This window comes from Anomaloglossus baeobatrachus, chromosome 3, assembly GCF_048569485.1.
Source record: "Anomaloglossus baeobatrachus isolate aAnoBae1 chromosome 3, aAnoBae1.hap1, whole genome shotgun sequence".
In the NCBI taxonomy this organism is placed as follows: Eukaryota; Metazoa; Chordata; class Amphibia; order Anura; family Aromobatidae; genus Anomaloglossus; species Anomaloglossus baeobatrachus.
This window is the reverse complement of record NC_134355.1, coordinates 67,079,254-67,093,208: the sequence shown is the minus strand read 5'-3', so window position 1 is coordinate 67,093,208 and position 13,955 is coordinate 67,079,254. Positions and strand designations below refer to the sequence as shown.

Genomic DNA, 13,955 nt, shown 5'->3' with positions numbered 1-13,955 from the left:
TAAATACTTTTTTTTTTTGTTTAATGATCCGAAACACTCATTTTTTTAATGAGGGGAAAAAGATCAGACCCAGCCCATTTGTCAGTATCTTCTTTGCTGCGCCTAATACCAGCAGAACATCTTAATACTAAAAAAAATGAAGAGATGATAAATATTGAATATAAAAAAAAAATGTCAAAAGTAAAGAAAAAGCAACAAAAGACATATGGGATGATTCTCTTCGCGTTTTTTGCTTTTTTATTATTTATTTTTGTTTTTACAATTTTTTTTTCTTTTGGGAAAACACAGGGTCAAGTAGAGTTTGTAGATTTGCAATTGAATTATTCTTTATCCCTGAATCTGTCCATCGGGGTTGAAATCAGTATGCATTTTTTTTCCTCCCCTTTTAAAATGCAGTTACTGTGCAGGAAGACCACTTGTTTGTCACAAACCATTTTTTTGTTATTGTGGCAACATCTTCCCATTCTCCCTTGTGCTTTGCTGACTTTGCTCTTGTTTCCCTTTAAGGTCTGGCACACCTGATGATGGGCGACCAAGGTATGGGCTCTGTTCCTTTTCCACTCTGCTTTTCATTGTTTCCTACTGTTCCGTAGCTGCTTCAGTCCTTCACTGCAATGATGGGCAAATTGCTTTCGAGCTGTGTATGACTGCAAATCTTGACACATTCTTTTAGCCACATCCTTATTTATTTTATGTTCACTCCTGATATCCTTTTCCTTTTCTGCAATATAATAACTGAACCAAATTGGAACGGATCAAGCAGCCGATTGAAAAAAAAAAATAATAATTGTGTCTTGCTCGGATTTGGGATAAACTGCCGAAGGGACAGGATGAAAATTGTCAAAAAAAAAAAAGCAACTCCAAAAAAAAAAGTGTTCACTACTTTAGATTGAGAAAACTCTCAGTTTATCATATTGTACCCAGCGAAGGCTCCATTAATTTTCATTGATGCATGGCTGATTGGTTCAATCTGAAAGCACATCGTAACCGTCTCTGGAATGCAAACGTCTTGCCGGGTAATCGTGAAATAACCAGTGTGCCATCTGCTTGCGTCATTTAAACTTTTATTTTATTTGTAAGCAAAAAAAAAGAGCATGAACATCTTAAGCATGTCCAAGGTTGGTTGAATGTTCGCCAGTCTTTGGGCTATGCATTTCCATTATTGTCATCATCACTTTCCACGTCTACATCAAATATCAGTTTTTTCTTAGCAAATGATTGCATTTTACATATATTCATGAATGTTTTTTTTTTTATTTTCTTTTTTCTCTGTCTTCGTTGTCTGGAAATGCTTTCTTCATGGAACCATTCCATCCAAAATCTCTAGGTAAAAGTAAAGGTACAACTTTTTTGATTACTCATTATAGATGTGTAACGTGTTTGTCAAAATGTGTCTCAGTGTAAAGCATGTGTATATTTTACATAATTGGTTGATTACTTTATGTATGTCAATGGAGAAAAAAACATCTAGACTAAAAAATATAAAAAAATATTAGAATTATTTCCAGGTGTTTAAAAGATACAGTGCCTGATTCATTAAGACTCGCTTTGTACATGCTAGTCTTAAAGGGGTTGTCTACTACTGGGACAGCCCCTTCTGATTCCACTTGTTTCCTCCAGTTAAAAAAAAAAAAAGAACCTGTACTTACCTCCATGGCTGGCACAGTTTCAGTACTCCCGGTAAGCGTGGTTCGGGTCTCACGTGAATCAGTGCCTGATTTATTAAGACTGGCTTTGTACATGTTAGTCTTAAATGGGTTGTCCACTACTAGACCAGCCCCTTCTAATTCCACTTGTTTCCTCCAGTTAAAAAAAAAAGACCCTGTACTTACCTCCATAGCTGGCACGGTTTCAGTACTTTAGGTAAGCGTGGTTCGGGTCTCACATGAATCAGTGCCTGATTCATTAAGACTGGATTTGTACATGCTAGTCTTAAAGGGGTTGTCCACTACTTGGACAGCCCTTTCTTATTCCACTTTTTTCCTCCAGTTAAAAAATAAAAGACCCTGTACTTACCTCCATGGCTGGCACGGTTCCAGCACTTTCGGTAAGCGTGGTTCGGGTCTCACATGATATTGTGACGTCACTAGATCCCCGGTTCCAATCACCGCCTGCTTCTCTTTCCCCACCTTCAGATCAAATAAGCTTATCAACAGGAAGTGACACTGCATCTGCCAATCACTTCCTGTTGCTTGCTTTGGTCCAAAGGCGTGGCTAGAGAAGTCGGCATTGATTGGATGCAGGGCTCTAGTGATGTGAGCTCCGAACCGTGGTTACTGACAGCACTGGAATGGCGCCAGAATGGGAGGTGACTACAGAGTTTTTTAACTGTGGGAAACAAATAGAATCGGAAGCGGTTGTCCTAGTTGTGAACAACCTCTTTAAGGAAGGGGCGTTGAGGAGTATGATGCTCCTAATTCATTAAGGAGCGCATGACACTTAAGAATTAGGAGTGACATGCCTCTGCCAAAGATGTACTCCAGTCAGAGACTGGATTATATTTCTAGCATAAAACAAAAAAAAAAAAATATAGATAGCCAGCCTACCCCAGTCTTTAATCTGGTATGATGACTGCAGGTTCTGGAGGATCCAGCACAGAGGAAGTGGGTGGAAGTTTTCATCCAGCGTCTCACTCCAGGGACCGTCTTTATATTAAAACATAGCTTTTATTTTGCTAAATTTAAAATTAGCCATCATGCATGTGTCTGACAAACAAAAAGATGAGTTATTGAAATCAAAAAGCCTCAGATTACGCGTTTAAACGTATAGAACGTCTTCATCATGGTCTATGTTTCAATAACGCATCTTTTTATCTGTCAAACACGTGCATATTGGATAATTTTAAGTTTTCCAAAATAAAAGCTATGTTTTAATATAAAGACGGTCCCTGTAGTGAGACGCTGGGTGAAAATGTTGTTTTTTGTATTTCTGGCATAAGTTACACTGCTAAAGTGAAATAACTTTTAATAAGTCAATTTAAAAAAAAACAACAAAAAAAAACAACTTTCATTTATGCTCTGCCCATTTTGGCCAAGCTGGTTGGGGCTGAAAATGCTAAATGAATCTAAATTTTTGCTCAACCTCCAAGTTGCACCGAACTGTTGCAACTTCTTAAGGAGTTTTACACCAGAAACCTAGTGTAAACACTTTCATAAATTTGCCCCACAATATTTAAAATTATGTACCTCTCCTCCCTCTAAAAATAATGTAAAAATATTTTAACAAGTGATATTATTTTTGGGAATCCTATACCCCACGGAAGGCCGAATTCAAGGTGAGAAGACCCATGTTGGCTTTTTTTTCTAGGTAGGTTTGTCCATGGTAGGTTTGAAAGTTTTGTTCCTTTGCCAGGGAAGAGAATAATAAAAAAATACCTGACAATACCCTAATGTGTTCTTTAACTTAGTGCTGGTAAAATTGTTAGTCTCTCTCCCATAAAATAATTAATAAGTATAAAGAAGAAGACTTTTCACAGTCTACATAACCCTATTCGAAGATGCAAAGTTTCGTTGTGTAGAACATCTATAATTAGGGAAAGTTAAAAGTAATTTTTCACCAGTTTTGGACTTTCCAAACCACTAATACCTCTAGGGAGGTGATGTGGAAACAAATTTTTAATAGCTTATACACCATATGCTAATTGGATGTCAAGTGTTGTGGAATTTTAGCTGTAAACCCACTCCCCATTTTCTCCTGAATAAGAGATCAATGGGTCCCCATCACGATCTGTCTTATAATTAATATCCCTAACTTTGGGGACCACTTGAGATGTTACTCAAAAGTCAAAGGGTTCGATTTCGGAATGGATACCGCCAATATCTCAGTATACATGACAGATTACGAAGCACTTCGTGGACACTTGACACTTGACATCTAATTAACATAGGTTGGATGCACAGTGATTAAAATCATCTTTTTCTTAGTTATAGTTGCAGTATGATTGGCAACATGAGTATGCTTACAATTGTTTCCTTGTCACCAATTAACAGTTTTAGCTATTTGAAGGAGACCCAGCACCACGACTCACCTTAATAATAAATATGATCAAAAATTACATTCTACTTTTGGTTTCTTTCACAGATAGGTTTTTTGTTTTTGTAAAAGGTTTCATGTTTTGCACATTTTTGTTTGTTTGTTTGTTTTTTAGGCATATTTTAAGTACTATAGAGAGATTATGGCCAAAAGTTTGGAAAGTCTAAAAAATGCCATATAAAAAAAAAGTTATGCGTTAAACCTTCAGTGGTGCAAAAATATCAGCTGCCGAAAATTGTGTTTAATGTTTACGTGTTGTTTTGTGATTCCTTAGTTTATCGGAAACTGAACAAATTGATTTGCAATAATAAATCAGTTAAAAATGTTTTTAAAATATCAAAATATATAATTTGTAGAGCGTTGTGCATGTTCATGACATTTATAAAGTGATAAAATGTTTTAGAAATTGTCAAGTAATAGAAAAATGTTGTGCCAAAATTTTCTTTGCATATATAAAATTTATTGTGTTTTGCAAGAAAATTGTGACAATAACTGCAGAAAGTCATTATTGTGAAATTGTTTTTTAGGAAAATATCAAAAATTATGGGTTGACTTGTGAATTTCTTTCTCTCTGCACTGGACCGAAAATTTCTTTCAAAGCTTATTATGTTGCACAATTTCAAACTGTATCATCAATGAACTTGAATTTGATATTAATGATGACTCATGAGCAAATACTCAATATTGGGGTTCGGGGTTATTTGTATCGACTACTTAGTACTATTCCATAAAATAGAGAAGATAGCCAGCTCACCTCAGTAAATGAAGAGCATCTGGATTCCATTAGTGGTGCTCGTGACAAATGGGTGGCAATCCCCCTCAAAAAAATAGATGTCCAGAGCATACATCCATGGTATAAAATCAATATTTATTTAGAAATCTGGTTAAAATAATGCAAGACAGATATAAAATATCAAAAATGCAAGATAACATATAAAAAATTCAAGATACAATGCATTTTTTAGCTATTTTTTATCTGTTTTGCCTTATTTTAACCAGATTTCTAAATAAACATTGATTTTATACCGTGGATATATGCTTCTGGACATCTGGGGTTTTTTTTTACTACTATTCCAGTATTCATCACGAATAACGAACCTATTGTTAGTCAATGGGGAAACCAAGCATTTTCCTGGGAAATCTTCAAGAAAAATGCTCGGGTTCTCCATTGATTGCATTAGGTTCATTATTCATGATGAATATTGGAATAGTACTAGATATTCTGTACGAATAACCCGAACCTGAATATTTTAGTGTTCGCTCAACACTATCTGGTATAGCATTGTTTTAGCCCCAAGGTAATAAAAAGTATTGCATTGCTGAAATATCTACATTCTGTTATAGAATTTTGGCTAAAAACAATTGCTTTATGGGTTTTGAATACTGTACGTCTTAATTTTTTAGACAAATTTCATGGAATAGTTGAGAGTCCAACATTCACGAATGTTAGATTAGACGTTCTGTCACTTGGCGTATTTTTTCTTTACTGCTTGAATTAAGCCATTAGTGAAACATGTTCTATGCTCGGACGGGACATGGGTCTACCAACCCGAACTCAAGAGGCCTCATAGAGATCTATGAGTCCATTGAGTTTGGGTCAGGAGACCCGCTACCAGTCCAAATGTCTAAGAACATACATGGATCGTGTTTCATAGATGTTGAATTTAGCCTTACACATTAAACAGTGTATGCCGGTATTGGCATTTCAGGAAGATGCTTCATATTACCGGTAAATGAAGGAAAATGGAACACTTGTGTTTTCATTCTACTACATTTTACAGCTGATGACAGAGGTTCCCAGCAGTCACTTGGTTTTCAGCTTATCTTTAGTACACCTTTCACATAAAAAAGAATTGTCCAAAGTGGACATATACTTTACGTTTAGTGGAAACCAACACAGTGTGATTCATTGTAAAGAATATTTTACAGAATAGTAAGTGTTCAATTATGGAATGTTTGAGCTATGATGAACAGGATATTTCTTTTTTGTCATTTAGATTTCATATGTCCCTTGTTGTAATTTTTCGTTTTCTCTGTTACTCATGTAACTGGGAGTGATGTTTTACAAGAATAACAATATGAAAAAAATAAAAGTGAATTACAATAATTTGGGGATGTCTTAGACGCTTAAGGATTGCTGACATCCTCAGTTTCTTTTGACCTTAATAAGAGCAGTAAATGTGCTTGGGTCACATTGCTGATGGCTATCTACTCGTCTCACTGGAGCTCGTCATCACAGAAGAAGTGTCTCTTAAGGTCATCTGAGGCCGAGAAGGATGGAAGACGTTTTAGAACTCAGTCAACAGATCAATTCCAGAGCAAAGTGTTGTACATTAGAATCAGCACAAAATAAGAATAATTAATAGCACCGTATATTTTAAGATGTTACTTTTAAAAACATTTTTGCTCTCTCATCTAATAAAGGTTTTTGTTTTTTAAATAAAACATAATATATGATGTATTGATCAACCATGGTAAGAAGTGCCTTTGTATTCTCAAATGTAAATGATTATGCTTTTTTCAAAATTAATCTGATTTTCTTAGATTACTTCCAACTAGTGATGGGCAGACTCACAGAAAGTCGGGACCGGTGGATCTAACCTGATTAAAAAAAAGAATTTAGTTCCAGAGCGGAAGTGATCCCGGATATCTGCCGGATGCTGGTCCCCATATAAGTTTATGGGGACTAGAATCCAGCAGAAAAATAGTGATAGAAGGGATAGGGGAATTGGAGCAAACGCTTTATACTTACCGAGTCTCCAGCGCGACTAACTGCTCCCGCGGCCGTTCATTCAACTTCCAGGGTCAATCATTGTTGCTAATCCATATTCACTGTTTCCCCCACCCACCGGCAGTCCCCACATCTGTGATTGGTTGCACTGAGAAGCGCCCCTAGCTTATGTGACAGCGTCTGACTGCAACCAATCACAGACCCTGTCCGTGAGTCACTGTAGATTGGTGTAAAAACAAATAAATAAATTAAAAAATTGGCGTAGGGTCCTCTCATATTATGATATCAGCTGCAGCTCCCAGCCGTGTGCTTATCTTGGCTGTGTATCAAAAGAAGAGGAACCGCATGCAGCTTTTTTAAAATGTATTTAAATAAATTATTTTTAAAAACAGGCTTGTGGTTCCCCCAAATTTTGATACTCAGCCATATAAAGCCCGACAGCTGGGGGTTGGTATTCTCAGGGTGGGGAGACCCATAGCAGCCTGCAGATGCCCAGAATTGCTGCATACATTAAATGGGACAATCCTGGCACTTTACTCTCCTCTTCCTGATTGCCCTGGTGTGGTGCAATTGGGGTAATAAGGGGTTAATTGCATGCTAACAGCTGCTACTAAGCCCTAGATTAATAATGGGAGGCATCTATGAGACTCCCCATCTGTAAGTGAAAAGACATAAACACAAACACTGAAAAAATCCTTTATTTTTAATAAAATACAAAAAAAAACCATCCTCTTTCACCACTTTATTAACCCCCAGAAAACCAAGGTCCGACGTAATCTACATGAGGTCCCATGACGATTCCAGCTCTTCTACACCTGAAGTCAGGGTGAGCAGCCATAAAACAATGACCGCCCACTGTGAACTTCAGGCAGAGAATGAATGAGCCGCAGCAATGAAAGATGATGTCACTCAGGCTATTTGCTGTCACAGGTGGAGGATCGTCACTTAATAATTGGGCTTTAGGTACCAGGTAGACTTTAGACAATATTTTGGGTGCCGCCCATCATGACTTCCCAGTGTACATTACACAAGGAGATGTATAGACATTGGATGACTGTCATCATGTCACGACAAATGAGTAGGAGAAAGGGTGAATATTCCACCTGCTACACAGTCCATAGTCCACAATGTGAACTGTAACATCACAACATATGGCATCTGAGGCATCTGCCTTGTTAAGTAAAGGTGATGAAAAAGCCAAAAAGAATGCCAGAAGAACTTGATGTGAGGCTACAGTAGTTGGAGTGGTGAACATCCATGAGTCTTTATTTTTCAGCTTAATTTTATTATGCTTTGTGGTCTGGATAAAACACAAAGCATAATAAGGAACATTTGATTTGTATCAAATAATTTGGCCAAATTCGACCAAACTGCCACATTCGAAATTCGTCAAATTTGCTCATCACCCGTAACCCCATTTTTAGCTTTCCAGACCCAGTGTAGGCTTTTCTTTTTTCTTTTAAATCCATATATTTTAAAGCCTACAACTTTTTTGTATCTTCTTTTAATGTAGTTGGGCTTGTTAAATGCAACACAAATTATGTTTTTAATGGCATGATTTTGCACTACATGTAATATATTAAAAAAAAAGAGGGGAAAAAAGATATTTTTTACTAGATATATTTTAAAAATATATTTAACTTTTTCTACCTTTTTTTAGTTCCATCAGGTATGAGTTTGATTGCTAATATAATATACTGCAAATCTCATGATTAAGTGGTTAGTTATGCCAGCCACATCAATATTGATGGCTTTTTAGAATATAGCAATTTACTGATGGATAAAAGTATAGTTCTATAGATAGCTCGAAAAAAAAATAATTTTTAGACGTGATTTAAAAGCAAGAGGAAAGCCGGCATATCCTGTACTCACTTCTGAATATAGAACTATTCTATTCATGTGAGCAATACTTTTTGTGTGAAATAAATAAAGTTTCAAATACAGTTTAAATACAGTTCAGAAAATATTTTCATGATTATGATCTTTAGATTTTTTACATCCTTGTTTTGCAATGTTCAGGAACATACAGTGTATCACAAAAGTGAGTACACCCCTCACATGTTTGTAAAAATTGCATTATTTATTTTCATGGTTCATGGGACAACACTGAAGATCTGACCCTGTGATACAACGTACAGTAGTCAGTGTGCAGCTTGTATAACAGTGTAAATTTGGTGCCCTCTAAATAACTCAACACAGCAATTAATGTCCAAAACGCTGGCAACAAAATGAGTACACCCCTAAGTGAAAATGTCCAAATTGGGTCCAGTCAGCCATTTTCCCCTCACGGTATCATTAGTGACACAAGGTATCAGATGTAAATGGGGAGCAGGTATGTTGCACTTGGTGTTATCGCTCACACACTTTCTTATACTAGTCACTGGAAGTTTAACATGGCACCTCATGGCAAATAATTCTCTGAGGATCTGAAAGAATTGTTGCTCTACATCAAGGTGGCCTAGGGTATAAGAAGATTGCCAGTAGCCTGAAACTGAGCTGCAGCACAGTGGCCAAGACCATACAGCGGCTTAGCAAGACAGATTTGATCAACCAAAGAAGCTGACTGCATGTGCCCAGCATCATATCCAGAGGTTGTCTTCTCAAAATAGAAGAATGAGTGCTGCCAGCATTGCTGCAGAGATTAAAGGGGTGGGGGTCCGCTTGTCAGTTCTCAGACTATATACCGCACACTGCATGTAATTCACTGTCATCCCAGAAGGAAGCCTCTTCTGAAGATTATGTACAAGAAAGCCCGCAAACAGTTTACTGAAGACAAGCAGACTAAGGACATTTATTACTGGAAGCATTTCCTGTGCTTTGATGAGATCAACATAAAAGTTTTTGGTTCAGATAATGTCAAGCATGTGGGGCAGCAACAAGGTTTTGGGCTGCATGAGTATTGTGGAAATCTACAGTTCATTGAGGAAACCATAACTGCCAAAATGTACTGTGACATACTGAAGCAGAGCATAATCCCCTCCCTGCGGAAACTGTGCCACAGGGCAGTATTCCAACATAACCCCAAACACACCTCCAAGACGACCACTTCCTTGCTTAAGAAACTGAGGGTAAAGGTGCTGGACTGGACATGCATTTCTCCAGACCTAAACCCTATTCAGCATCTGTGGGGTAATTTTCAAATGGAAGGTGAGGGAGCGCAAGGTCTCTAACATTCACTGTCTCCGTGATGTCTTCATGGGGGATGGGAGAGGATCCAGCGGCTCCTGTGAAGCTCTAGTGAACTCCATGCCCATGGGAGCTAAGTCAGTGCTTGAAAATAATGGTGGCCACACAAAATAAGGACACTTTGGACACATTTTGACTTAGGGGTGTACTCATTTTTGTTGCCAATGGTTTAGAGATTAATGGCTGTGTGTTGAGTTATTTAGAAGGCACCAAATTTACACTGTTATACAAGATGGACACTGACTAATTTACATTGTATCAAAGTGTCATATCTTCTGTATTGTCACATGAAAATATCTAACAAAATATTTTCAAAAATGTAAGGGGTGTACTTACTTTTGATACACTATATGTCTTGGAGTTTTGCTGTACTAGGAAACATGAAAATCAACTTTTTTGTATAAAATGGTGGAAAAGTACAAAAACTTCGAAATGCCAAGGACAAACTCTTTACGGTGTTTTTTGAGATGTGGTTCAGATGCCATAAAGGTGCCATAAAAGCCATCCATTATATTATGTTGTCATTGTCTCTATCAATTAATGTTTTACCAATACTCATGCCTATAATTAATCTGTTATATAAATAAGCCCCCTATAAAAGACAGGAGTATAGGCCGCTTTACACGCAGCGACATCGCTAGCGATGTCGCTAGCGATCGCACCCGCCCCCGTCGTTTGTGCGTCACGGGCAAATCGCTGCCCGTGGCGAACAATATCGCAGGCACGCGTAAAACGAACTTACCTTCCTAATGACGTCGCTATTGCCGGGGACAACCTCTTTTTTAAGGGGGCGGTTCATGTGGCGTCACAGCGACGTCACACAGCAGGCCACCAATAGAAGCAGAGGGGCGGAGAGCAGCCGTATGAACGTTACTCCCACCTCATTGCCGGAGGACGCAGGAACGCTGTTCGTCGTTCCCAGGGTGTCACACGTAGCGATGTGTGCTGCCTCAGGAACGACGAACAACCTGCGTCCCAAACGAGCAACTATATTTTGAAAATGAACGACGTGTCAACAATCAACAATTTGGTGAGTATTTGGGATCGTTAGCGGTCACTCGTAAGTGTCACACGCAACGACGTCGCTAACGAGGCCGGATGTGCGTCACAAATTCTGTGACCCCCAACGACTTCTCGTTAGCGATGTCGTTGCGTGTACCGGGGCCATAAGTCATTATAAACAAGGCTCTCTTAAAAAACAATCACCTGTGCGTGTCTCTGTTAAGGCCCCGTCACACACAGAGATAAACCTTTGGCAAATCTGTGGTTGCAGTGAAATCATGGACATATTATTCCATTTTTACACAGCCACAAACCTGGCACTGATTGTCCACAATTTCACTGCAACCACAGATCTGCCGCAGATTTATCTCTGTGTGTGTCAGGGCCTTAAGTCTTCAGATCAAACTTCGAGAAATCCATGGTGTTCCGGTGACGATTCAAATAGGACATACCAGCATAGTGATAGTGTTTCTGGCATTCGAAACAACAACCATTGCAGTAAATAACATTTAAGCATTCTCGCTATGGTACCAGTATAAACCATATGTGCACCCCAAGCCTGCTGTCATCATTAAGTCAGCGGAGCTACTGTAAAGTAGGAAAGTTTTAGGGTTTCCTGAAGAAAACCCTACTCCAAAACTATTTTTCTCTCTTTGTTTCTTTCTAAACATTGCTAGAATTTTATGATATCTATTATCTCTGCTCTAATTCTTTTATTGAGCAATTGCAATTTAATTACTAGAGAGAGAACATTTTAAACGTAGATAGAAATTGTAAGGGTTCCTGAATTGTTATTATTAATCTGGAAATCATGCCTCATTTATGAACAAGCCACACCCTTTTTTACAATGTTACTCCACCTCCTTGTGTGAGGCTCAAAAAACATCTAAAATACTTCTTAAAGGGAACCAGTCAGGTCCAATATGCACCCAGAACCACGAGCAGTTCTGGGTACATATTCCTAAACCTTGCCTAACCGTCCCTGTTTACACTAGCATATATAGACAGATCTTTAGAAAAAGGATTTCTAAAGATCCTTTATGATATAATAATGAGCGCAGGGACTAGTCACAAGGACGTTACTTCCCCCAACTAGTCCCCTTATTAGCATGTTAGCACACGCACAGGGGCATGGTAACATGCTTTTATTGCGGACATTGTCATGTGATCCTCTGGTAGTAATACGACAGCCTGAGTGAATCACTCTCACCCGGCACAGAGGGGTGGGCAGTAAAAGGGGTCAATATTCATTATTTCATTAACACACATCTAATCACTGATGGTAGATAGGTGGATGGATAAGGGGGGAATATTCATTACTTCATCAACAGGTAACTCAATCACTGACATCAATACCAAATATAAGACATCCCCCGAAAATAAGCCCTAGCACAGTTTTTGGAGCCAAAAATAATATAAGATATTGTCTTATTTTTGGGCAAACACTATATTTATTCTGCTCATTGGTTTTGGCTCTGACTATCATTGACATCAGTGATTGAATCTTCTGATGCTGCTTGGGTTTCACACAGTCATGTGTTAGTGTAATTCATGTGGAGTTGTGGACAACTCCTTTAACCTGAGAATTAACCCAATATCTGCAGGCTAATAGCATTTTTTACATTTTTCTACGACAGGTTTTCGTTAGAGATCCCTGGTAAGCAAAATAATCAATATAGTTCTGACCTTACAGTAGTTAAGATTTCTTATTAAAGGGGACCTGTCACCAGATTTGGTGACTATAAGCCCCACCACTGAGCTCTAATGTACAGCATTCTAGAATACTGTATCTAAGAGCCAGGCCACTGTCTAGAACGTAAAAAACACTATTATAGTACTCATCTAAGGGGCGGTCTGGTCCAATGTTCTCCAGTTTGGCACATCCTCTCTCCGGTCCGGCGCCTCTTCTCTGCAGCGATCGCTGTCTTCCTTCTTCTGAGGCCCATGTGCATGACGCATCCTACGTCATCCACACTAGTCGGTATTGAAATCCTGCACACTTTGATCTGCCCTGCTCAGAGCACATCAAAGTATAGTAGTGCGCAGGCGTGAGCGGTCTTTAACCTTTCCTCGAGCCTGCACATTATACTACTTTGATCTTCCCTCAACATGGCAGATCAAAGTATGCCAGCGCAGGACGCAATGTCGGCTTCTGTGGATGACATAGACGCGTCATCCACACTAGGCTGGGAAGAAGGAGGACAGAGATCACAGTAGAGAGGAAGCATCGGATCGGTGAGAGGACGTGGCGGACCGTAAAACAGCAACACCCATTGGACCAGACCGCCTCTTCTAGGTGAGTATTATAAAAGTGTTTTTTACGTTATACAGCGCAGTCCGGGCTCTTAGACACAGTATACTTTAATGCTGAATATAAGAGCTCACTGGTGGTTGCCGCAGCTTATAGTCGCCAAATCTGATGACAGATTCCATTTAATAAGCAATCTTAGCAACTGTTAGGTCATAACTATATTGATTATTTTGCTTATCAGGGATCTCTGATTTGGAGTTCTGGCCAATGCAGAATTTTGTAGTATTACTATGTTATCATACTGAATATATTGGATCATCTAATAGCTTATATCATGAACCAAAAAGATTTGAATACAAATAATTCACAGTGAAATGATAGTTCCCATTTACATATTGTAGAGCTGCAATATTAGATTGCTATATGAAACAAGTTTATATATTATATGAAACTCATAAAACAGCAGAATTCTATATTTCCAATATACGCTATGATCCGAAAAGCCAGAGATAGTGATACACAATTGAAATCCTTTATGGCAGTATAGGTAAGGCTCATACATAATGTATGAGTATAGGAATATTTAGTATGTTCTATAGGTAAGCTATGAATCTAAATTGATCCCCACTGAGTACATTGCTAGTTTTATGAGGCAGTGTTATGGAGTAAGTTATGGATTTTGTAGATGGATTTGACATTTTGTCCAGATTGAGACCACATCTTCTCATCTTGTATGTTGATGACATTAGGTAA

General features: G+C 38.3%; 1 protein-coding gene across 10 annotated transcripts in view; it reads left to right on the top strand.

Annotated features, from left to right (window-relative positions):
- Positions 1-13,955, top strand: part of NRXN1 (neurexin 1) — a 2,061,945-nt gene that overhangs the window by 195,617 nt on the left and 1,852,373 nt on the right. For 7 of the 10 annotated variants that reach the window (XM_075339225.1, XM_075339229.1, XM_075339228.1 and 4 more), the window contains 2 exons: positions 508-537; positions 1,328-1,339. The exons of 1 other annotated variant lie outside the window; for it this stretch is intronic. In XM_075339225.1, the coding sequence (XP_075195340.1) occupies positions 508-537; positions 1,328-1,339 (42 nt within the window). The remainder of the gene's footprint in view (positions 1-507; positions 538-1,327; positions 1,340-13,955) is intronic. 2 more of the 10 variants (XM_075339226.1, XM_075339222.1) reach the window with 1 other exon arrangement.